At 44.5% G+C, this 25,178-nt stretch overlaps 1 protein-coding gene across 3 annotated transcripts in view; it reads right to left on the reverse strand.

Annotated features, from left to right (window-relative positions):
- LOC141982628 (N-acetyllactosaminide beta-1,6-N-acetylglucosaminyl-transferase-like) overlaps positions 1 to 25,178 on the reverse strand; it is a 62,321-nt gene that overhangs the window by 34,928 nt on the left and 2,215 nt on the right. Inside the window, exons 2-3 of one of the 3 annotated variants that reach the window (XM_074944891.1) lie at positions 9,553 to 9,645; positions 3,959 to 5,995 (exon numbers count right to left, since the gene is read on the reverse strand). The exons of the other annotated variants lie outside the window; for them this stretch is intronic. Coding sequence (XP_074800992.1) covers positions 5,805 to 5,995; positions 9,553 to 9,645 — 284 coding nt within the window. The 3' untranslated portion in view covers positions 3,959 to 5,804. Of the gene's footprint in view, positions 1 to 3,958; positions 5,996 to 9,552; positions 9,646 to 25,178 lie in introns of those variants that run through there. 3 annotated transcript variants of the gene reach the window in all.

A 25,178-nucleotide genomic window follows, 5' to 3' on the forward strand; every position in this document is an offset into this window, starting at 1 on the left:
TAAACCCTGGATTTGTGCTGGAAATGGCCCACCTTGATTATCATACACATTGTAAGGAGAAAGAAAAGGAGTACTTGTGGCACCTTAGAGACTAACCAATTTATTTATTTAAAGTCTCTAAGGTGCCACAAGTACTCCTTTTCTTTTTGTGAATACAGACTAACACGGCTGTTACATTGTAAGGAGAGTGATCACTTTAGATAAGCTATTACCAACAGGAGAGTGGGGGGCAGGGTGGGAGAGAACCTTTTATAGTGACAAACACCCATTTTTTTTTCATGGTCTGTGTGTATAAAGACATCTTCTGTACTTTCCATGGTATGCATCCGATGAAGTGAGCTCTAGCTCACAAAAGCTTATGCTCAAATAAACTGGTTAGTCTCTAAGGTGCCACAAGTACTCCTTTTCTTTTTGCAATATTGGAGTGTCTGTCTTCTATAGGTTAGTATATCAATGATCTAAACTTATTAACATATATGTCAATTCGTTACCATGGCCCTTTTGTGGTTAGGTAGTGTTATATATGTCCACTCATTGCCATGACACTTTTGTGGCTGGATCATGTCCTTGGGTCAGAATTTCCCCTTAAACACACTAATTTTGGCTCCCCGATGCTTGGGAATTTCTGTTGGCTGTTTATCTGTTTAACGTTTCTGTTCAAGCCTTATGCTAACTTGCTGAAGCAGATACAGGCCTGTAGGTTCCTTGCATTACTGCTGAATATAATGCAAGCAGTGAATATAATAAAAGCAAGCTAGCCCAGTGGGCTACACTGGTGGCAAAGGATGACAAAGGCCACTTTCTTAGAGAGGCTTCTAGCTCACATCTGCCCATCATGGTAGTACCCTGATAATACCTGAAACAAAGTTGTTTCAATACTCCTACACAGTTGTATTGTAATATAGCACATAATACTAACTGCCAGAGAGGTCCCCAGCACAACGCTGTCGACTGGGTCTCTGCCTAGGTTTCAGGGGCTGTCTCCAGCTCTGTCTCTGCTTTGGGGTCTACCTCAGGAGTTGGCATGCTGAAGGTGTCCAAGGCTTAGGGCCCTGGTTGGAGACTTTGGTCACTTGAGTGGCATCAGTACTGTTCAGAAAAAGCTGGGGTTCAGTGGTGTCTCCTTGGTAAAAATCTGGTACAACTCCTTCTAGCAGGTGCAGGTACTGGTACCATTGCTAGTGGTCTTGGTTTTGTCCCTGGAACTTTTATCATTCTCCTGGAGTGCTTTTGCTTTGTTGTATCACTAGGCCAGATCCCCACATCTCCTTTACCAGGACTGGTAGATGCTTGTTGATCCTGGCATTCTGGTGACAGCTGTTCAGAAGGGCTTGAACATGATCCTCTCCCCAGAGGCCAAGGAAGTCCAGGACCATGTGAAAGCATGGGGCATGGCTGCTGTAATGGAAAGGTGACTGGGTGTATGAACTGGAATCACAAAGGGATGTACCTGTCCGCTTCCCATGAGCATTCAGATATGGAGGTGACATTGGTCAAGTATACCATAGAGTAGAGGGCACACAGCCAGTTAGGCCTAGGCCAACCCATGTGTGCAGCAATGTAGTGTGGAATAGCCGTGGGAGGACTGCCTGATGCAGAGTAGCTCCTTTTGATATGGGGATGTGACCACAGGAACGTTATTTCAGGATAGCTCATTCTGAAATTGAGTTGATCGATCTACTTTGGAAGTGGTTTGTTTTTTTATTATTTGATTATCTGGCATCTTGTTCCACAATAATCAACTACTTGTGTGTGTGGCCTTTCCTGTGTAGACAAGCTCTTAGTCCCCCAAACAGCTGTTCCCCTCTCGAGTGTGTGTTCTCTTTTAAACCTGCCAGAAGTCTCTTGATCTCCTGTGTTCATGGACCTTTACCTCTCTTGACATTGTCTTAACAATTCTCCAGTGTTTGCAGAGGAGTGGCTATCTTGAGCCATTCTTGCCCTTTCCTAACAGCCCCCTATTAAACTACCCTATTGTATTCATAAAGTAAGCATTCCATAACTAGGTCAACCTACAGTACCTGTAAAATATTACCCTAGAGAAGCTCCAAATCTGTCACAGCCATCTGAAAGCTGGGGAACCTAATCATGTATTAATCCGGCTGTTGCGTCTGCCATACAGATAAAGTGGAACAAACTTTCTCCTAACTAGTCAGCATATCTTTCTGATTATACTCTTCAAGCTCTTAAGTCAGGGGTGGACAAACTTTTTGGCCTGAGGGCCACATTGGGGTGCAAAACTGTATGGAGGGCAGGGAAGGGTGTGGCCTCAACCCCATCCGACCCATCAAACCACCCTCGCCCCCCCGCTCCTTGTCCCCTAGGTCTCCCACACCTATCCAACCCCCCTGACCCATCCACACCCCCGTTCCCAGTCCCAACTGCCCCCCCCCAACCTCTGCCCCATCCAACCATCCCCTGACTGCCCCCCGGGACCTTCTACCCAACCTCCCTCTGCTGCCGCACGCGTGCAATCCCCACCGCCTTACTATGCCGCTCAGAGCGGCAGGACGTCGCAACCCCGCTGCCCAGACAGAGCAAGCCACGCTGCCTGCACGGTTGTGTCACTGCACGGGAGGGGCCGGAGGCTAGCCTCCCCAGCCAGGAGCTCAAGGGCCGGGCAGGAAGGTCCCATGAGCCAGATGTGGCCCGCGGGCCATAGTTTGCCCACCTCTGGGCTATCCGCATCAGTTATCCTCACATAGTGGAATGCAAGGCTCCCTCTGACCGTCATCTGCTCCCTGCCATGACCAAGGTGAGACAGAAGATAATTGCAGCACAATTTTTAACCAGTTAAGACGAGGACAACTTTTCCAAGAAGATCATGTAGCTGGCTGCATGACTCTGCGGTATGTACATGTTCCTTAGCATGAGGAACAGAAGAAGGGTAAAAACTTCAAAAGTGCCTAAGTGACTTAAAACCAAATTTTCCATGTTCAGGGAGACTCAGTCTCATTTAAAGTCAATGAGGCTTGGGCGCCTAGGTCCCGATCTACAAAGATATTGAGGCACTTAGTAGGATTTTCAGAAGTGCATGACTCCCAGTGCAAGTCATGAGAATTAGGCACCTAACCTGCTTGGGCACTTCTGAAAATACCACCAGATGCTTACCTGCGTATTTAGGCACCAAAAGACATTTTAAAAACTACCCTAAAGTGCCTAAATCTCTTTTAAAATCAGATTTAGGCTCCAGAGTCTAGATGCTTCTAAAAACTGTACCTGAAGATAATGTAGGATGAAAGTCCACTATAGACAGCACCAGGAAAGTAGTTTTTCCCCTTATTTTCTCTAGTCACAAATCTTAAAGCACTGAGAGGCCCAGAGATACCAGGCCTGATTCTTCGTTGCTTAGCATCTTGTATTGTGACTTGCACATGTGTAGTGTGTGCAAAATGTTACCAAATCAAAATAGGTGTGTATTTAACCCACTTTGCACAGGTGTAAATGTCTACAGGAGAAAAACAAAGGGGAGTTCAATCAATCAATCAGTTTTAACCCCATTCTCAAATAGATTTGCAGACTGATGTAACAGGGTAGCTGACTAACCTGGTATGACTAGCTGTGATATAAGGTATCAATGGAGAATGAAAGGTGGTGATAAATAACTTCCAGAGGTGCTCAATGCAACTCTAATGCAATTCATATGCAATTCATTGCAGTTCAATGCAGTTCATATGCAGTGTTATTCTCCCCCCCCCCCACGCCCCCAATTCTGTTGTCTCTCATTTAGCTGCAAGTTGTATTTATATTTAATAATCTTCCTTAAAATGATACGATGGCTACCACCTGGTGCCACAGGCCCAAAACAAATCCACACATAGTCACATGATGAAACCAAAATAATTTATTTCCATGAAAATATAACATTGACTATCATTCAAGGAAGAGACATTAACAGGAGTTGGATTGTGTCAGTACGTAGGCCACCAGTATTAACTCTGAACAGACAGCTGTGCTTTGTGAGTTTCTAAGTGTTAAGAATTCTGCTATCACGTTAGTCAAAGGGGAAAGTGTGAGATCTTTCAAGACTGGATCCACTTGGTACTGCTCCTTTTAAGAGAATTCAGTGCAAAATATCCTATTGTTGGTCTCTTAAATTGCTGAACTTGCTGCTTCTGCTCTTGTTGGTTTTTATTATCCCTTATTTGCCTCTGGTTCTCAGTCTGGGACAGTTCATTTCTACCTCCTGCCCTCTTTGCACATTGTGGTACTTCCATTATTCTTATCAGGTTGTCAGGATCCCTTCCCTTCTTTAAATCTTGGCCTACATTTTCAAAAGTGACTTTGAGCTTTGTGTGTCTCCATTTCTGGGTGCCCAACTTGAGATATAACTGCTGGAAAGAGCTGAGCCCCTGTCTTCTGAAAAGTCAGGCACCTTTTAAAGAGTCTCAAATTGGGCAGCCAAAAGTGAAGGCCCCCTCCAAATTACTAGTCACTTTTGGAAAAACTAATTCTTCTGCCCCATCTGTCTGTCTTCCTACTCTCTCTGTAGTTTCCACAGCCGCTTGCTGTGCCAGCTTTGCTGTCAGGAAACTCCTTCCATTAGCAAAGTGGAACAGGAATTCAGTCCAAGTTTCTGCCCTGAAAATAGTATATTTGAATGCCTTTGTGATGGCACAGTCTGAAACTCCTTCTATTAGTACTATGTGCCCAGAATCTGGCATATATACAATCTTCCACAACAAAGGAAGAGGTGCCCACAACTGTAGTTTTTATTTTGTGTTTTTTGCTTTGTTTTCCTTTGACTTTTCCAGAAAAATAGGGGGTTCTTCAGAGTGGGGAACATTAGGGTGAAAACTACACGTACCATCCATCATGTTTGGGAGATTTAAAATACTTTTGAAAGTTCTAGGTGAGGGATTGGGTTTTTTGTTTGTTTGGTGGGGTTTTTTTTTTTGTTTTGTTTTTTTTTTTTTTGGTCTGTTTGCTGCGTACCAAGCAATGTCCTGGCTGGTCTATTGAGACTTTCAGTTGTCTTCAGGGAGCTTTGCATCAGGCCTTGCGTGTGTGGCTGGAATGTCAGTCCTGCTTACATATCTAGTGGCTGGTGTGGGGGGTGGGAATCTTAATACAGTATAACTAACAGGTATTTTCTGTGCTAAGTATATACAGTTTAGGAAACTAAAACTCGGAGACTATTAGCGTGTTTCACAGTATAAGATGGAATGACTGAGTTATTCTCAAAAGCTCGGAGTTATAAGTATGAAAATGTCTAACTCCCAGTTGTCTTCCCCCACTCCCAGAATGCTTTGGAAGGGACCAAGCAGATCTGGAAACATTCCTTCTGCTTCCCACTTGCCCCTTGCTGCCCATTTAGGGAGTCAAAAATACCAAATGCTATTCCCTGTGCCAAATGCATGTAGGGTATTTTTTGTCAGTGACTCTGGTTTCTGTATGCATGAAGTCAAACTGTGCACCTGGATTTATCTTTAAGATCTTGTTGATGGTGGTTGCTTCCTTCAAAAAAGGATAACTCTTCCTCATTAATATGCTCTGGATTTTATGTTGCTGCATGAAATTTTAGGGATACATGATATTTATTTAAATATATATTATTGCCAGGCTCAAGTCAGCACTGACTGTCCAGCCACACACGCCAAAAGTGCATATACAGCAAAGCCAACAGAACCATTTCCTCAGCCTCCTTTTTGGTCTCTCCAGTATTGTATGATCTGCACTCAAACCTTCCACTCAAGACATCACAAACTACCCGTACTGAAGTCCCGAAAGAGAAGTCTTTCTGGGGAGGTTATTCTTCCAGAGCCATTGCAGTTGGAGTTTTATTTCCATTCTGAGTAGTTAATTTAAAAGTACCAACTTGGCTTCACCTGCGTCTCACTCTGGTTCAGCGCTCTCTCTCGAAGACTCAGTTCCAAGCATTCTACAGTGAGTGGGTATGTTTTGAGTTCAAACTTGTTAGCAAACATGCTTGAAGACTTAAGTAGCCACTTTAGGTCACCTGTTCCATATATACAAATGCCTCTGACGTAATGGCCTGCAAAGGAAAAAGATGACAAGAGCAACATCAAGTACATAGGGTGTTCTGTGGAAAAGAGATGAGTCAAATTCATCCTTATGATAGATCTAGAATTTGGCCAAAAGTGAATAGGGAAATACAATGGGGAACAACTATGAGTGGTGCCATGAAGTTAAGAAATAGCTAATATAGGGTGACCATCAAGCAAAACTTCTGAACAATGTGATCTATAAACAGGGGTGAAAGTAAGCCAGTACCGGCCAGTATGGTGTACCGGTAAAAAGTGGCCACCAGGACCGGCCCGTACTCGGCTGATGTTAAAGTGCTGCTGCAGCAAAGGACCCTGCTTAGTGCCGCCACGACAGTGCTTTAATGTTGTTGCCCCTTTCGCCCCCCCGCCCCCAATGGGCTGCTGACAAGGGGGCAAAAAGAACAGCTGCCCTGGGGCCGCGATTTAAAGGGTCCCGGGGCTCCGGCTCCTGCTGCTACTGTGGCCTGGGCCCTTTAAATCACCACTTGAGCCCTGGGCGGCGCGGGCCAGGCAGCATGGATGGGCTGGCTGGGGGATGCTGACACCCTGCCCTGCCCCTTCTAGGGGCTGGTGCCGGCCCCTGTACCGGTAAGTGCTTAATGTTACTTTCACCCCGTCTATAAGAAGGAAAACATCACTTGAGACATTTAAAACTAGCCCAAACAAATCACTACAGATACATGGGAAAGAGCAATTTCACTCAGAAGGGCCAGATGATTCAGTAAGGTTCCCTCCCCTCACCCCATCTCTAACTTTCTATGATTCTAGGACTCAGGTTTTCCACTGAGTTACTCCAGTTTTAAACTGGTGTAATTCCATTGATGTAAGTGGAGTTACACTGGCACAAAACTATAGTGATCCAGTAGCTAATTGGCAGATGCTCTGGTATGTTCCTTAGCTCAGCTATGTAAGAGCCTGGAAGCTCAGCTCAGAAGCAGCATTTGTTGTAAGAAGGATTTCATTTTAGTCTTTTTTTTGTTTTTGTTGTGCATGGCACTGATTCATATGGAAGTCAAGTGAATCACTCAGATACGTAGTAAGTCTATAGACACATCTATGCAGTTGCTGGAAGGTATGATTTGATCAAGCTAGGGTACTAAAAACAGAAGTGTAGCCGTAGCAGTGCAAGGGGCTAGCTGCCCAAATGTGTATGGTATGGTCGCAATGGGACTGTATTCGAGGCAGGTAGCCTGTCCTGCTGCTCATACTGCCATACCTTCCCTTCTATTTTCATCATATTAACTTGATTGGTCTTACTGTGGGTACATCTATTCAAGCTAGAAGTTAAACCTTCCATAGTAGATACTCCTTGTGACTCAGCCATGGATAGAATCCTAGGACTCTGCAATCTCCTTGCTCTACCATAAATCATGATCCCTGTCTCACCTAGTCTGAAGCGCAAATGCAGGATTGCGGCAAATGTATATGTATGTCGGGATTCTACAGTAATAACTAGCATTTTGCACTTCTATAGCACTTTCCAACTTCAGATTGCTTACAAATACTTGAGTTTAGTGAGTCTCATTATGCCTATGAATTAGTTAATGATGATCCCTATTTTACAAGGGAGAAAATCTCCATGCTTCAGGCTAAGTGACTTGCCCAAATTCACACAGGAAATCTGTGGCAGAGTCGGGGGTTGGGGCCCAGGTCTTATGAATCCTAGTCTAGTGGTTTAACCATCCATCCCTTTTTAGTGCTTGATTGTGCTTAGGCACTGGTGTATGTTGAGGTGGTTTGGAGCCACCCTAGTAACCACCCAGATATAGTCCCTCCTAGAGTTACCAGATTTATGGGGAAATGCAGTCCCTGCTACACCCCATAAGGGCCTCTGCTGGAGGGGGATGACATGGCCTTGCTTCCTCCTCACCCATTTTGAAGCGGCTACTACTGTTAACCAAGAGCTCAGACTCCAGCACAGACTGCAGTGCTGGCCACAACTGCACAACAGCTAAGAAGGGGGAGGCTCCGCGAACATCTCACCTATCCGTGAAACTATGTATGGATTGGCTACAAATTAGAAATTGGGATTATTTTAACTGGAGGAAAAAAAGATAGGGCTAAATTCCTGAGAAGAATTTTGTAACTGAGCAGCTATCAACAAAGCTGGCTGGGAATTTTCTGACGACACTTGTTTTGTCAAACTGTTAATCTGTCAAAACCCAAAACTTTCCACCATAGGAACATGTCAATTTCCCAATGAAGGTTTCAGAGTAGCAGCCGTGTTAGTCTGTATTTACAAAAAGAAAAGGAGGACTTGTGGCACCTTAGAGTAACAAATTTATTTGAGCATAAGCTTTCGTGAGCTACAGCTCACTTCATCGGATGCATGCAGTGGAAAATACAGTGGGGAGACCCATCATGGGGCCTAATCACATCAGCCACACTGTCGGAGGCTCATTCACCTGCACATCTACCAATGTGATATATGCCATCATGTGCCAGCAATGCCCCTCTGCCATGTACGTTGGCCAAACTGGACAGTCTCTACATAAAAATAAATGGACATATCAGACGTCAAGAATTAGAACATTCAAAAACCAGTCGAAGAACACTTCAATTAGTCTGGTCACTCCATTACAGACCTAAAAGTGGCAATATTACAACAAAAAAACTTCAAAAACAGACTCCAGTGAGAGACTGCTGAACTGGAATTAATTTACAAACTGGACACCATTAAATTAGGCTTGAATAAAGACTGGGAGTGGATGGGTCATTACACAAAGTAAAACTATTTCCCCATGTTTATTTCCCACCCCCCACTGTTCCTCAGACGTTCTTGTCAACTGCTGGAAATGGCCCACCTTGATTATCACTACAAAATGTTTTTTGTTTTTCTCTCCTGCTGGTAATAGCTCACCTTACCTGATCACTCTCGTTACAGTGTGCATGGCAACACCCATTGTTTCATATTCTCTGTGTATATAAATCTCCCCACTGTATTTTCCACGGCATGCATCCGATGAAGTAAGCTGTAGCTCATGAAAGCTTACTCTCAAATAAATTTGTTAGCTTCTAAGGTGCCATAAGTACGCCTGTTCTTTTCATTGGGAAATGTTTCTTGGGTACAGGAGGGAATTTCTTGTGACAGAGGGAGGGAGAGAAAAAATCCCCCCCATGCCCCCGCCCCCCCCCCCCCCCAAACTGCAGAACAGCTCAGTGGTTTTGGAACTCCCATGAGCTGTGGGAGACCCAGGTCAAGTCCCTGCTCCAATAGGAAAAACCGTGAGACCCATTGCAGAATAGCCAGTGTCCTGCTGGTCAGTGCACCCACCTGGGGTGTGGGAGAATGGCAGAGCAGCATCTGAACTGAGGTTTCCCACATCCCAGGTGAGTGCTATAATCACCGGGCTATTCTGGGATGCTGGTCTCTCTTTTGCTGCTGTTTTGGTTTAACTTCAAAAAGTGTCAGCTTCATGCTGAGGAGGAACAATGAAGTTTCTGATATCTCAAATGTTTGCGGGACAGAAAAACCATTTCCCACCCAGTTCCAGTTCTCAGATTTCAATGCAAGAATAGGAAAAGTAAAGAATATACACATTACCATGACAACCTCCATGAGAGCTTTCATTATCACTCCACTTGATAGCTCTCAGGTTACCTTCCCAGGATGCATTTGGCATGGAACCAGGGACATCTAGAAATTGATAAGATGGGGGGGAGAGGAGTTTAGTTTAGTGTGTTGTGGTTTTTTTTTTTTTTTTTTTGTCCCTGCACAGCATCACTCTCCTCTGGGAGCTCTTCGTGACTTGTATATCTTCTCAGCACTGAACAGAATTAGGTTGAGATCCATGGGCGCTTCAGCAATTTCACTTCATACTCCTGAAACAAAACTCTTTAAAAACAAACCTACCTTCCCAGATCTCCTGGTTATAAGCCCCTTCAACAAGGCACAATCATGTATTTGTGTGCAACCCTCCACCCTTGAATGGTCACACCAAAAGAAATGGAATCCTTCCAAGGTGTTGTAGGGCAGCTCACTACATGAGTCATGAAGGGGTTAAATAGCTTGTCTGGGCACAATCCACACCAAGCCGGCAAAGGGAGGCTTCCAGGTCAGTTTGAGGTGGCACTCTGAATGAGTAGGCCTGGAACTCAGAGAGCCTAACAAGAACGGGATGGTGACTCGGGAAACTGCTTGAGAGCCCTGATCACCCAGGTCCTCCCAGCAAGGAGAGGGTTTGGTTCGTTCTCTCTCTTTATTTATTTATTTATTTATTTAAACCCTTTGCTTTCTAAAAGCTGTGGACTCTGCCTCTTGGGCATTGTGGGAATATCCTGATTTGTTTGTCCTTTTTTCACCTCCTGCCCCTGTAAGGGCAGGAGACCCCAAATCAGTGAGCTGTGCTCCAAACTCTGGGCCAATTCCACCGTCATGCTGTAATACAGGGAGATCCCCCCGCCCCCCGTCAGCCCTGCCCAAGACAAGAACAGTGCCCATCTTCTCCCCAAGAGGGTGCAAGAAAGGTATAACCCACAACACATAGCAATACCAGATAATAGTGCTTGCATAACACTTTGTATCTTCAAAATGTAGTTCAGATGGTACCTAATTAATCCTCACTACCTCCCTGTGAGATGGGGATAAAGCTGTTTATCCCCATTTTGCAGATCGGGTACTGGGGGGTAGTGGATCAACTCAGACTGAGTACAAATGGGTGAACTACCATTAAGGCAATTGAAGAGCATTTGCTTATATGGCACCTGAATTTGGCCCAGAGAGGATAAGCGATGTGTTCATGCTACACGTCCAAGCAAGAGTCTTAATTCTTCTTGACTGACTGTTAACAATGAAGACCCATTATTAAGGCTACGTTTTAGTCATGGGTATTTTTAGTAAAAGTCATGGACAGGTCACAGGCAGTAAACAAAAAATTCACAGCCTGTGACCTGTCCATGACTTTTACTATATACCCCTACCCAAAACTTGGGCTGGGGGGCTGCAGATGCTCTGGGGGGTGGCCCAAGACCCCCACTGGTGCTGGGAGGACAAGGGGTGGGTGGCAGCACATGGCCCAAGACCTCCGCTGGCACTGGGGTGGTGGCATGGGCCCCTGCTGGGGTGGGGATGGGTTGGTGGGGCTCACAAGCTCCCTACCTGTTTCCACATGTCCCTGCAGCTCCTAGGGGAAGAGGCAGCCAAGGGAGCTCCGCATGCTGCTCCCGCCACAAGCACCGGCTCTGCAGCTCCCATTGGCCAGGAACTGCAGCCCAGGCAAACTTTTTGGCCTGAGGGCCACGTTGGGGTTCCAAAACTGTATGGAGGGCCAGGTAAGGAAGGCTGTGCCTCCCCTAACCCTATCAACCCCCAACCCATCCAACCCCCCCACTCCTTGTCCCCTGACCGCCCCCTTCTGGGGTCCCCTGTCCCAATGCCCCCCCCCAACCCCACCTCCTATCCAATGCCCCCTGCTTCCTGACTGCCCCGACCTCTATCCACACCCCTGCCCACTGACAGGCCCCCCAGGACCCCACTCCCTATCCAATCCCCCCTCTAAAGCCCCTTTCAGAATGTGGCCCTGTAAATATGGGAGGAGGACTCAGGAGCAGGGGCAGCCAGAGAGAAGTGGTGGTTTCCCCTTCAAAGCACCACTTCCCTCCAGCCAGCTGCGCAGCCACCCGGTGCTCCTCCTGAGTCCTCTGCCCACGTTCACTGTGCTCCCGCCACCCACACCTCCCACCTGCTCCTCTGGGGCTGCAGGTGAGCCTCCCTTCCTGCTCTTCCCTGCCCCCGCAGTGCAGCCCCCTCCTGTGCTGGCAGCATGGTGTGCTGTGGGGTAGGGGGACAGTGTGGGAAAGGCCAGGGGCTCGCCTCCTCGGCCGGGAGCTCAAGGGCCAGGCAGGATGGTCCCACGGGCCGGATGTGGCCAGCAGGCCATAGTTTGCCCAACTCTGCCCTAGCCTCTCCACCTAGGAACTGCAGGGACGTGCCGGTGGGAGCCGGGGAGCCCCCTCCCATACACCCAAACTGCTGCTTCTGGCCCAGGACCAGTCACTACAGAAGTCATGGAAGTCACAGAATCCATGACCTCTGTGACAGACATGCAGCCTTACCCATTATATCCAGATACATATTAATATAGGCACTGCTCTGCAGTTTACCAAATACTTTATATCCAACACTTCTTCCTGAATGAATGAAAAGTGCTGCTGGCACATATGTGATAAAAGTAATAAACACAACACTGACCACTACAGAGAGTGGATACTAACCACTGCCATGTGAGGGGCTATTTTCCTCTGAACCTGAGACCTACATCATGTGACTGAGGCCAGGAAATCATAGTTGAATTTCTTATCTGCATTCCCGTGCATCAGACTCTTACTCCAATTAGATGATCCATTTGATATTGAATAGGTTGTTTCAACAAGATATTAAAAAGCATCCCTTAAAATAGTCCTGTTCTCAGAACGTTACTGAAATAGCAAAGAATCAATGGCATAAACACAAGGTTCATGCATGACCCTGGACAAACTCCAGATTTTGTCTCTTCAAATATATATGAGGCCTGATTTGTTGTCTGGCACCCAAACAGATTTGTCGACTTCCTTTATTCTGCAATAGTCTGTTTGCCACCTGATGTACAATCTTCTTCAGCTAGGAAAATAAATTGCGCTGTCATGGTGCAGTTAATCCTGATCTGGTGACTCAATTACAATTAGCGATCCCAGCTGTGAAGGGTTCAGGGCGAAGTACACAGAAATGGGAGAGAACTGAGTGAGGAGCAAGGAGAGTTCCCTCCCTCTCTCTGTGAAGGCAGGCTTGAGAGAACCACAGATAGCAGGGCAGGTTCCTGTGGGAGGCCCTGAGTTAGGGCTTGTAAGAAGTAGGGAGGTCCCCAAAGAAGCTCCCAGAGTCCCTGGGGAGGGGAAGCAGTGGGGAAACCTGCTAGGAAAAATTGCCTCTAAGGAAAGGCCTGGGAGGCAGTGCTGTCGCTGGGAATACGAGTGAAGAGCAGGAAATTTAGTTGGACTTTGGTTACCTTGAAAGGGAACAGAACTGGAATGAGGTAACGTGGCTGGAGAGCTGGGCCATGGAAGGCGTAGCCAGAGATATGCCATCACAGGGCCAAAGAATTTGTCAATGGGATACAAGAGATAAAGAACCATGCTCTGACAGCAGGGAGCAATAGAAAAGTGAGTGGAAACCTTTTGCAGGCACCAAGTTCTGTGCTGAATGCTCTAGGATTCTTTCCTCATCAATTCATGGAGAACTTTTCTGTTCTTTGGGGGGGGAGGCATTGGAGGACCATGAGCACTTGAGCAACTGGGTGCATTCCAGGCACAGTTAAAGTAGAACCTAGCCTCTAACCCACACCCCCAGCTGAGTCAGGCTTAAAGCATCTCCAAAACTGGGTTGGATGTTTGTGCGTGGATGGTAGAGGAGTTAAAGTTGATGCCTGGGTTACCTCTGCTGCATAGACTTATACTTAGGCAGCATCTTTCATCCAAGGATGTCTAAGTGCTCTGCAATTGAGTTTTGTGGCAGGTTTACATACATTCTATAAGTGTATAACTGATATGCTTAAGATCACAAAGTGACTCAATGGCAGAACCAGGACTAGAAATAGTTGTGCCCCAATTCAATCCCCTGCTCTAACCATTAGACAACACTCTTTACTATTTGCAGAGTACCAACATGTCTGCTGAGAGGCACATGAATAGACAAACTGATCTCACCTCAGAGTGAAGGTGAAAGCAAGGATAAAAAGTAGGGCTGTCAATTAATCACAGTTAACTCAGACGATTAACTAAAAAAAAATTAACTGCGGTTAAAAAAAATAATCATGATTAATCGCAGTTTTAATTGCACTGTTAAACAATAGCATACCAATTGAAATTTATTAAATATTTTGGATGCTTTTCTACATTTTCATATACATTGTGTTCTGTGTTGTAATTAAAATCAGAGTATTTTTATTACAAATATTTTCACTAAAAATGATAAAAGAAACAGTATTTTTCAATTCACCTCATGCAAGTACTGTAGTGCAATCTTTGTAATGAAAGCGCAACTTAAAAATGTAGATTTTTTTTTTTACATAACTATAGTCAAAAACAGAATAATATCAAATTTCAGAGCCTACAAGTCCACTCAGTCCTACTTCTTGTTCAGCCAATCGCTAAGATAAACAAGTGTTTTTACATTTACAGGAGATAGTGCTGCCCTCTTCTTATTTACAAGTCACCAGAAAGTGAGAACAGGCATTTGCATCCAATTTTGTAGCAGGCATTGCAAGGTATTTGTGCCAGATACGCTAAAAATTCATATGCACCTTCATGCTTCGGCCACCATTCCAGAGGACATGCTTCCATGCTGATGATGCTTGTTTTAAAACAAGCAACGCGTTAATTAAATTTTGTGACACAATTCTCCCCCAAGGAGTTGAATGTCCCCTGCTCTGTTTTACCCACATTCTGCCATATATTTCATGTTATAGCCGTCTCGGATGATGACCCAGCACATGTTCATTTTAAGAACACTTTCATTGTAGATTTCACAAAACGCAAAGAAGGTGCCAATGTGAGATTTCTAACCATCCCAAGGTTTAAGAATCTAAAGTGCCTTCCAAAATCTGAGAGGGATGAGGGATAGAGCATGCTTTCAGAAGTCTTAAAAGAGCAACACTCCGATGCGGAAACTCCATAACCCAAACCACCAAAAAAGAAAATCAACCTTCTGCGTGTGGGATCTGACTCAGATGATGAAAGTGAACATGCATTGGTTTGCACTGCTTTGGAGTGTTATGGAGATGAACCCATCATCAGCATGGACGCATGTCCACTGGAATGGTAGTTGAAGCATGAAGGAACATATGAATCTTTAGTGTATCTAGCACATAAATATCTTGAGACACCAGCTACAACAGTACCATGCGAACAACTGTTCTCATTTTCAGGTGGCATTGTAAACAAGTAACGGTTCGCATTATCTCCGTAAATGTAAACAAACTTGTTTGTCCGAGTGATTGGCTGAATAAGAAGTAGTACTGAGTGGACTTGCAGGCTCTAAAATTTTACATTGTTTTATTTTTGAATGCAGGGGTTTTTGTACATAATTCTACATTTGTAAATTCAACTTTCATGATAACGAGAAGCACTACAGTATTTGTATTAGGTGAACTGAAAAATACTATTTCTTTGGTTTTTACAGTGTAAATACTTGTAATCAAAAATAAATATAAAGTGAGCACTGTACACTTTATTCTGTGTTGTAACTGAAATCAATATATTTGAAAATGTAGAAAACATCCAAAAATATTTAAATAAATGGTTTTCTATTGTTTAACAATGTGATTAATCGCATGATTAATCGCGATTAATTTTTTTAATCGCTTGATAGCTCTAATAAAAAGACATGATCAAATAGAGCATTTATGATTTTAGTAGAACTTTAGATTGTTATCCTTCTTCCTGCAGATGGGGAAAGTGAGGCACAAGCAAGATAAGTGATTTCTTCGAGGTCACGAAGACAAGTCAGGAATCGAGCCAAGGGACCAGATTCTCAGCTAGTCTAAATGATTTACACTAGCTGGGTATCTGGCCCACAGGCTCCATACTCTCCATTTTTGGCTGTAACTACTAAATCATTTTGGCTTTTGTTTATGTAGCTAAACTTCTTAGTTGCTTAAATCTCGTTACACAGCAAGCTTGATTTAACAAATGATTTGCAAAGTTTATACTAGAAATGGGTCTAGACTGTAACACTGATTCTGAATCTCCCTAAGCCTGAGGGGAAGTTTGGATTCTATTCCAGCAGTTTGGTTAGCAATCCTTCCCATGACTGATTAGTTCAGGATAGTCCTTTTAGAGACCAGTGTGGTAACACTAAGCAGAAAAGGCTGTGATTGGTTATGGAGCTAAGCATCCTGACAACCCAAAGGGTCCAGTGGCCTCAGTGAAGAAAGCCCTATATATTAATTACGACCAAGTCCTCTCTCCTCTCCTCAGATGAATCTAGAGCTGCAGCTCTAGAGCCAACCTTCATGACTCAGGCCAATCTCTGGTCTAGATTAGTACACACTATAGGAAGAAAGATACAATAATTCAAGTAAATGCAAACTTAGAGTTGGTCAAAAAATTATTAGCCCCCCCTTTTAAATCAAAACTCTAAAACTTAGCATTCAAACCGCTCTATAGCCATTTGAAAAATGGCGGGGGCGAGGGGGAGGAATTGTAGAAGTTGTGGAACTTTTTTGGAAAAATTCCTTTATTGGTGGGCCAATTAAATCAAGTTTAAACTTTTTGACTGGCTGAGTTGGCTCTGTAAATTGTAAAATAAATATACATGGTGGCACTGTTTCTCATTCTGCATTTTACGCTTCTTTAATTCCCTTGACCTCAGTGCAGTTACTTGGCCTTTACAAGCAAGGCCAGAAGAAGGCCTGATGCTTGAGCATGTATAAAAAGCACAGCAGCGTTAGTTTGGAGCTGAAGGACCCATGCAAAGAAACGAGACAAAAAAACTCAAGAGGGTGACTTCTGCTAACTTATTAATCTCAAGTGATAAAAGTATCCTTAAACGGTTTCAAACATTTGGATATTGAACAATCCTTATATCATAAATTGTATGTGTTGGATGTATGATTCACCAAGTGAAAGCTCATGATATGTAGATGTTAAAATTGCCACTGGTTTTATATGGTGGTCAAATCGTCTGGCCAGCTGTTATGACACTCGCCTGCGTACATGGTTCTTTAGCAACGCCACAGATGGAGGCAAGTGGGGGGTCAGTAATTGCAGTTTCCTGTTGCACTTCCTCCCCTCGGTGGAGACAAATGGAAAGGAAATCATATCCTATTACTAAAAGCTGATCGTAACTATATTTGCCAACATTTGTAAGCTGTAACAAGGAGCTTTAAAAGAAATGGTGGAAAGCCTTTAAATTCCACTGGACTAAGTATTTTTAGAGGGATGTGATGGCAGAAAGTTAAATGTTGGGTTTTTTTTATTTTATTTTTTTTAAATTTTAAGTATAGATGCTTCCTTTTAACTACAGATGGCTGGAAAGTATTCAGTAATGACTCTTAACCCCACATCAAAGAAGTGGAATGGGACAACGGCAAAATCACTGGCACTCTGCTATAAACAGAAATCTGGGACTGACATGCAGAATAGCCAGAGCTCACTCAGGATTTATGAAATACACCCGCTTGGGTGCTGGCCTTGCAGCAGATAAAAGAAGATGGAAAAAATGCTGGTTCTGTCTTTGTTTACAAAGATGGAGGAGAGCACAGAAGAAGCCACCTGCTCTGTGAAAGGGCCAGCCATAACTTGAGGAGGGAGAACAGGAACTGCAGTAGGAGACAAAGAAGTAGGTGGCTGGTGACAGTGTGTGTATGAGGGTGGAGGGAGGGGCATAGCTTTGCGCCCCTTTCCCATGGGCTAGCAGAGCTACCTGCTGTATGGAGATAGCACACACTGCACTAAGGCTGAGTGAGCTCCGCCCTCTGGCATGCATTCCCTGAGACCACTTGAGCAAGATTCTGGTGGAGTCAGTCAGGATTCGTGATCCTAAGCAGCCCAGTCTCTCCCTGTCCAATGTTGTCAGTGACTCCAAGACAAAATCTGGACCAAAATAAAAATGTAACCAATAGGAACACTTCTTGGACAAAAAATCAATTAGTAATTCCGTAGCTAACAAGAAATCCTAGTCAAATAGGGTGGGGGAAGAGAGTTCACCAAAACAACTCCACTTGGAAAATATCTACCATTCAGTTTTTGTTTGTTAGTTTAGGCCAGTGTTTCCCAAACTTGTTCCGCCGCTTGTGCAGGGAAAGCCCCTGGCGGGCCCGGCAGGTTTATTTACCTGCCACGTCTGCAGCTTCGGCCGACCGCGGCTCCCATTGGCCGCGGTTCGCTGTGCCCGGCCAATGGGGGCTGCGGGAAGCGGCGGCCGGTACATCCCTTGGCCCGTGCCACTTCCCACAGCCCCCATTGGCTGGGCACAGCAAACTGAGGCCAGTGGGAGCCACAGTCGGCCGAACCTGCGGATGTGGCAGGTAAACAAACCGGCCGGGCCTACCAGGGGCTTTCCCTGCACAAGTGGCGTCCCAAGTTTGGGAAACACTGGTTTAGGCTTCTTGGGCCAAGCATTCTCTAACCCAAGACTTTCCCAAAAGGAATCTTAGTCCAGTGATGTTTCCATTTTTCGGACAAGTTACTTTCTTCATAACTGGGGCAATGGTGAACTCCTCGTATTGGGTCAGGTCAGGACTTGGATGGAGAACTCCAGGAAAAAAAAATGGTTTCAGAGTAGCAGCCATGTGAGTCTGTATCCGCAAAAGGAAAAGGAGTACTTGTGGCACCTTAGAGACTAACAAATTTATTTGAGCATAAGCTTTCGTGAGCTACAGCTCACTTCATCGGGTGCATGCAGCTATAGAAAGTGATGGTATTTCACGAGATGGCATTCGTCTGTCAGATCAGTACTGGATGAATGATTCAGCAATGCTAGGGAGCACTGTGAAGTTGCAGGTGCCATATTTTGGAGAACATCTAAAACCAAGATTCTGACCAGGATATCCCAGGCACTTATAAGAAATGGTACAGTGTTAGTTAGCCCTGCCATCATGATATTCTTCACTTCCTGTCCTGAAGTACTGCTGTAGGGCCACCTCAGATATGGCTGCATATAAATTGTAGTGGAAGAAGGGGAGGGTCTGTCTGCCTGTCTTGTCTGGTCTTTACTGGGCACACAGCTCATGGGGGTCTGTGCTAATATCAACCATGTTACAAAAGCATTTGGTATCTAAACAGACAGGACTAACTTGGTTCTTCCTAATAAGGTTCATAGCCTCTCATACATAAGCTCTGAAAAGCAATAAACGGGACAGGAAATCTCAGAAGAACTGGTTCTCCATTATATTTCCAGCAATTCTGCATTCCATCTGAGTTAGAAATACAGTGAAAACAGAGAACATACTCTTTTTTTCTGTGGCATTTTGATTGAAAATAGGACATGAAGTATGCAGAAGATGCAGATGCAAGAAAGAGAAGTTAACTTAGAGCAGTGGTTCTCAGCCAGGGGTACATGTACCCCAGGGTGTACGCAGAGGTCTTCCGGAGGTACATCAACTCATCTAGATATTTTCCTAGTTTTACAACAGGCTATATAAAAAACACGAGCAAAGTCAGTACAAACTAAAATTTCATATAGACCATGACTTGTTTATGCTGCTCTATATATTGAAATATAAGAACAATATTTATATTCCAATTGATTTATAATTATATGGTAAAATGAGACTGTAAACAATTTTTCAACAGTAGCATGCAGTGACACTTTTGTATTTTTACGTTTGATTTTGTAATCCAGTAGTTTTTAAGTGAGGTGAAACTTGGGGGTACGCAAGACAAATCAGACTCCTGAAATGGGCACTGTAGTCTGGAAAGGCTGAGAGCCGCTGGCTTAGAGGTTCAAATTCAGCTTGAGGGATGGGAAATTCATGTCTGTTCCTATCTTACCTAAATTGGCTTGCCTGTTCCTACAGATTACTGAGGATTTACTGCTGCACTAACTGGAATTACACACACTCTGATAGCATGGGTGGTAATTTCACAAATATAGGCCCAGATCTTCAGCTGGCGTAAATCAGCATGGATGCATTGACTCCAATGAACTAGGCTGAGATTCTGGCCTAGAGTTAATAGAATTTCCTCCCATTGTTTCTCCCTCCTCTTTTCCCTGCATCAAGCACAAACTACTTGTCTTTTCTTTTAAGGCTCTTTATAGCCTATGGACAAACATTTTGGCCCCAGGGCCACATCTGAGTATGGAAATTGTATAGCAGGCCATGAATGCTCACAAAATTGGGGGTTGGGGTGTGGGAGGGAGTGAGGGTTCTGGCTGGGGGAGCGGGCTCTGGAGTGGGGACAGAAATGAGGAGTTCAGGATGTGGGAGGGGGTTGGGGTGTGGGGGGAGGTGAGGGTTCTGGGTTGGGGTTGGGGGTGCAGGAGGGTGCTTCAGGCTGGGATCGAGGGGTTTGGAGGGTGGGAGGGGAATTAGGGCTGGGGCAGGGGCTTGGGAGTAGGTCAGGGGTGCAGGCTCCAGGCGGAGCTTACCTCAAGCAGTTCCCCAAAACAGCGGCATGTCCCTCTCTCCGGCTCCTACACAGAGGTGCGGCCAGGCAGTTCTGCGCGCTGTCCCGTCTGCAGATGCCACCCCCTGCATCTCCCATTGGCTGTGGTTCTTGGCCAATGGGAGCTGCAGGGGCGGCGCTTGGGGTGGGGACAGTGTGCAGAGCCCCCTGGCTGCCCCTACGCATAGGAGCCGGAGTGGGGGACATGCCGCTGCTTTCAGGAGCCGTGCGGATCCATGGCACGTGTAGAGCAGGGCAAGCCTAGCTCTCCCTGCTCCCCAGCTGGAGCAGGAAAAGCCCCGCTCCCCGGTGGGAGCTCGACGGCTGGATTAAAAAGTCTGAAGGGCCGGATGTGGCCCCCGGGCCATAGTTTGCCCACCCCTAGCCTATACCCACTCCATCTATCATGTCTTAGATGCTATAAAGCCATCAGCCCCTACTTCCACTTCACTGACAATACCAGTCTCCACCACATCATCTCTTATGCATGGGAGAATCTTGGGTTAATGAAATATGCAAAAACTCTACACTGTGTTCTTTCAGATCCCTCCTTAAAGCCCATTTATGCTGTGTTGTCTACAAAGAGTGTGTCTGCATCTTGGTAGGCTTGATCTTTTTATAACTCATGCATTAAAAGGTTGGTGACAGTGGTGAGCGTACTGTGGGAGAACAGCATGAAAAGTGCAGAGGACAAAGCTCAATTGGAAGCAATAGCTACTGATGAGTAGATGATGGAGGAAGAATTATATTAATAGATAAGATAAAGTGAAGGGAAATTGCAGACTCAGTGGTCACTGCAGAAAATGTGGTGGTTATTCTGTGATGAATCCTAGTCATGGGTGCCACTGCATTGTGCATACACTAAGTAGTACTAGGTGTTAATAGTGTTGTGATGACGACAACAAAAATGTTTGGATGGGGGTGCATACATCCCAGAGAAGAGGAAGGTGTCAGATGTTAGGAAACATGTGTGAACGTTTGGGGCCAACTTTTCTACTGGTGTAAATTGTTGCAGCTCCAGTTGATTTCAGTGGCACTATACCAATTTACACCAGCAGAATATTTGGCCCTTTATATGGTTCTGCTGATGAAGTCTCAGATCATTCCCATTCGCGGCATTGCAAGATGCAATGATATTAGTCCCCTCACAATGAGATGGATTTCCCATGACAGTCAAGAGGCTTTCTTCCCCAACTCACACAGCAACAATCCAGACCTAACTACAGAGGAATTTATGACCTGAGCCTGACAGGGGCAAAGAGGTGAAGTCATGAGGACTTTCAGGTACCAGATTCCTTTCAGGATTAAGCCCTTAGAGCCTACTAGTTACTGAAGGATAATGTGCTGTTCTAATCTGATTAAGATACATTTGGGGGGATTATTTTTGAACAATGGAAAGGTGGCCTGGGGCACACTCAGCTTCAGAATGTTTGCTTTGCTAATGGAATGGACAATGCAAAGGTTACTGGAACCAACCAGTTGAGGAGTAGACTCCCTCTTGCATACACTGATATAAATCAGGAGTAATGCCTCTGAAAGCAATGGAGATACACCAGTGTAAACGAGAGGAAACTCAGAAGAGCATGATATGGACTGTAGTGGCCACAAATAATTCTGATTCTTGTGAATGTAGATTTAATCCCAAACCAGAGATTATGGAAGCCCCTGTGGCTGACACCTCTGAGCTGGTCAAAGAGGCTGTGCTGCATATCTTATCATCACCTAAAAACTCTTAGTGATGTAACAGTGGTGGAGAATTCAGTGAGTGAAGAAACATATTAAAGCATTCTAAAATGGCATTCCCACAGTGCCCCAGAAGTTGGCAACCAGCTTATCAAATTTCCAACATTTTCCAAGGGTGACATCAACCTCCCCTCCCCCCAAGACCCAGAAAAGAGGCTGAGAGTCACTAATTCTCTCTTTTCAAAATCATCGTCTCCTGTTTCCTGAAGATGTTCACAGATAATTGTAATGTATGTTTTCATTTATATACATGCTGAGGGTCTGAGGCTAAATGCAGTGAAATTAATGGGATTCTTTCTATTAGTCCAAGCTTCTATAGTTTAAGCCATGTCAACACTAGAGAGCTTACAGTGGCACAGCTGTACCAAGGCAGCTGCCGGTCTATGCCAATAGGACTGCTGTTGACCTAATCAAATCACCCCCAACAAGAGGTAGTAGTTATGTTGGCAGGAGCGCGTCCAACATAGCACTGTCCACACTGGTGCTTCTGTCAGTGTACCTTGTGTTGCTCAGCGTGGAGTGTTTTTCGCACCGCTGAGCGACAAAAGTAGTAGTGTAGACATAAATAAGGCTATGGTACTTTTTGAGTCTCACTTTTAAAAGAGACCTTCACAGCTAATTTATGCCTGAAATGCATTCATTACTGTCTAAATTTGCTTTATTAGTTTTAATCTTGAACTTCTGACATTCATTTTGTTGCATGAAATTAAATACATTTTCCCCAATGAACATTACCCGTGCACAATGACCCCAGGAATCCTTGCGAAACTGCCAAGGAAGGTACTGCCTGGCAATAATTCAGAATTCATTCTGGCTGCTTTGAATTATTCATCTTCACAAAAATAAAGAGCAAATAGTTCTCTTTCTAAGTTAATCATGAAGTGGAAAAAATCTTACTCAACAATGAAGAAAATCAGAAGTCACAGAAAGTCTGTGCCAGTCCCTCCCTGCCAAGCCTGAATGGATGACACACAGGCCTTGCTATAAAGTCCAAACAACATCCTGTGAAAAAATTACTGGATTAGGTAGTATCCGGATTTCTCCCCAGCACCAACCAATTGCATACTTTATTGCACAAATTCACTATTTAATTATTTCAAATGTAGGAAGTGTCCCTAAGGACAGTTTCTACACCTGTATTTGTATTTAAAATTTACAGTAAAGGATAGTTCACGTTCAAGGAGGAGTGAGCTGCTCTAATAATAATTCATACCTAGCTCTTTTTGTCCACTGATCTCAAAACACTTCACAAAGGAGCTTTGTATCATTTTACATCTGTTTAGGGTTTGATCCTGCACTACTGAGGTCAATAGGAGGTTTGTCATTGAAATAAATGGAAGCACAAACAGGCTCTCAAGCAATAACGTAAGCAGATTTTTACTTCCTACCCTAAAATATTGTGACGAGTATTCTTTGACCTCTTTGTTTTCCTTTCTCTGTAAGGTGCAGAAGAGCTCTGGGATCCTCACTTTCTTCCCTTTTTATTCCCATGCATGTGCTGGTGGGGAATAGGTGTATTGAAGGGGATTGGATTGGCGTGATGGGGGATATTATGAAGAAGAAAGTCTTTGTGGCATGTAAATGTACATAATCCATTGTGTTATTGGAGTTGCTTTTATTTGTGATAGGGTTTGTTTTTACTGATCTTGAAAGCTCCGAGAGCCATGGGCAAGCACTTGAAATATAAATTGAACGAATGAATAAAGGCCCTGTGGGTAGGTGACCTGCATTTCCAGTCAGGTGTGGCTTTCTCCTTATCCCATCAGTGCCCCTCCTCTGTTGACCACAGGGTGCTCTTTGAGAGGTATGAGGCACTTCTTTCCCTTAGGCAATGAGTCTCCTGCCTATGCATTGCTCTTAACCCAGAATAGTCCTAAAGGGATGGAGTGGCTCAGGGAAAGAAGCTTGGGAATGGAAGGAATAAATTCAGTTCTGAGCTTGGATCACACCCACATTAATAGTGTGTTGTGCTGTGCTGTCACCTATCAGCCAGGCTGTTCTCTTTGGCTTCTTTTTTCATTGAAATTTGGATGATACACATCTTGCAATGCTAACTAGTTGCATTTGCATTACTCAGAATTGATGACCTTTTTTCACATCCTTGTATGACCCCAGGTGCTCTCAGGCCAGCCATGGCACATGTGTGTGCAAAAATGGAGGCAGATTTGACATGATATGTACATGGCATGAGTCTGCATATCTACATTCAGATGTCTCTTCAGATCACAGAGAAGCTGCAGCCTGATGTGCTTTGAATTTCAAATCGCTATATATTCTAAGATCAAAACTCCTCATGCTGTAAAAAGAAGCAGGCAACAGATTGATCTATGCTGAACGGTCTTTTGCAGCTGTCTTTACTAGGTCATTTACATGGTGTTAGGTGTATTTAACATATAAGATCACTTCTTTGCACATAGGGAGTATTTATATTTTAATGTTTATATTCAATTAAAAAGTAAACATACAGTAATTGCTGTGCAATGTAGCTGATTGTCTTTTCTCCTTTATCTAGTCAAATGGAAAAATGAGTTGGAATAAATCTCATTGCAAGAAGTACTGTACATGTCATTCCTAGACAAGGGACTCATCCTTAAGTCTTAGACCCTCTGACATCAATAGGAGCTTTTTGTCTGAGTAAGGCCTCCAAGCTTTGGGGGCAAACACTTAAATGTGTAGAATTACCTCTGGATGGCTGTGTGCTGAGTGAGGCAAATCTAGATCCTCACCTTCACAGTTAGCAGTCAGCATCGGGACACTGGCAGCAGAATTGAAGTAATATTCCTGTTCAAAATGGATTTAGGGTGCACAAAACTTCTTGAGTAGCTTCCAGCATGGCAGTGTGCAGGAGTCATGTAGACGTGGGACCAGGATGACATTGTAGAAAGAAAGGGCTGAACCAGAGAATTTTCCCCCTGTGTGGATCAGACATCTGCTTCTCTTCCACCCAGCAAAGTGTACTAGATCTGCAGAGGGCTAAAATAGTGGCTTTGCTGCCAGCGCAGGGATTCTTTCTAATAATCATCACTAGTGGAGATGTACAGTGCTGGACACTGTGTCCCTGGATTTGGCCCCATATGGGTTTGTGGTTGCAGCATTCCAAATCAGAAACTCTGTAGATTTAATCCACAGGCCAGAAAGGCAATCCCTAAAGAAGAACTGGAGTTAAGTGACACAAGGAATAATGTTGAGATTTAAATGATAGCCATATCCTCAGCTGGTGTCACTCAAAGTCAGTAGAACCACACCAATATACACTAGTTGAAGTTCTAGCCCATTATAACTTTGGTGCTCTGAAAAATGTCCCTGCTACAAAGTGCTAGCACTGGGGTGCCCAACATTAAGGTC

The sequence above is a fragment of the Natator depressus genome, chromosome 2 (assembly GCF_965152275.1).
Source record: "Natator depressus isolate rNatDep1 chromosome 2, rNatDep2.hap1, whole genome shotgun sequence".
Classification (NCBI taxonomy): Eukaryota; Metazoa; Chordata; order Testudines; family Cheloniidae; genus Natator; species Natator depressus.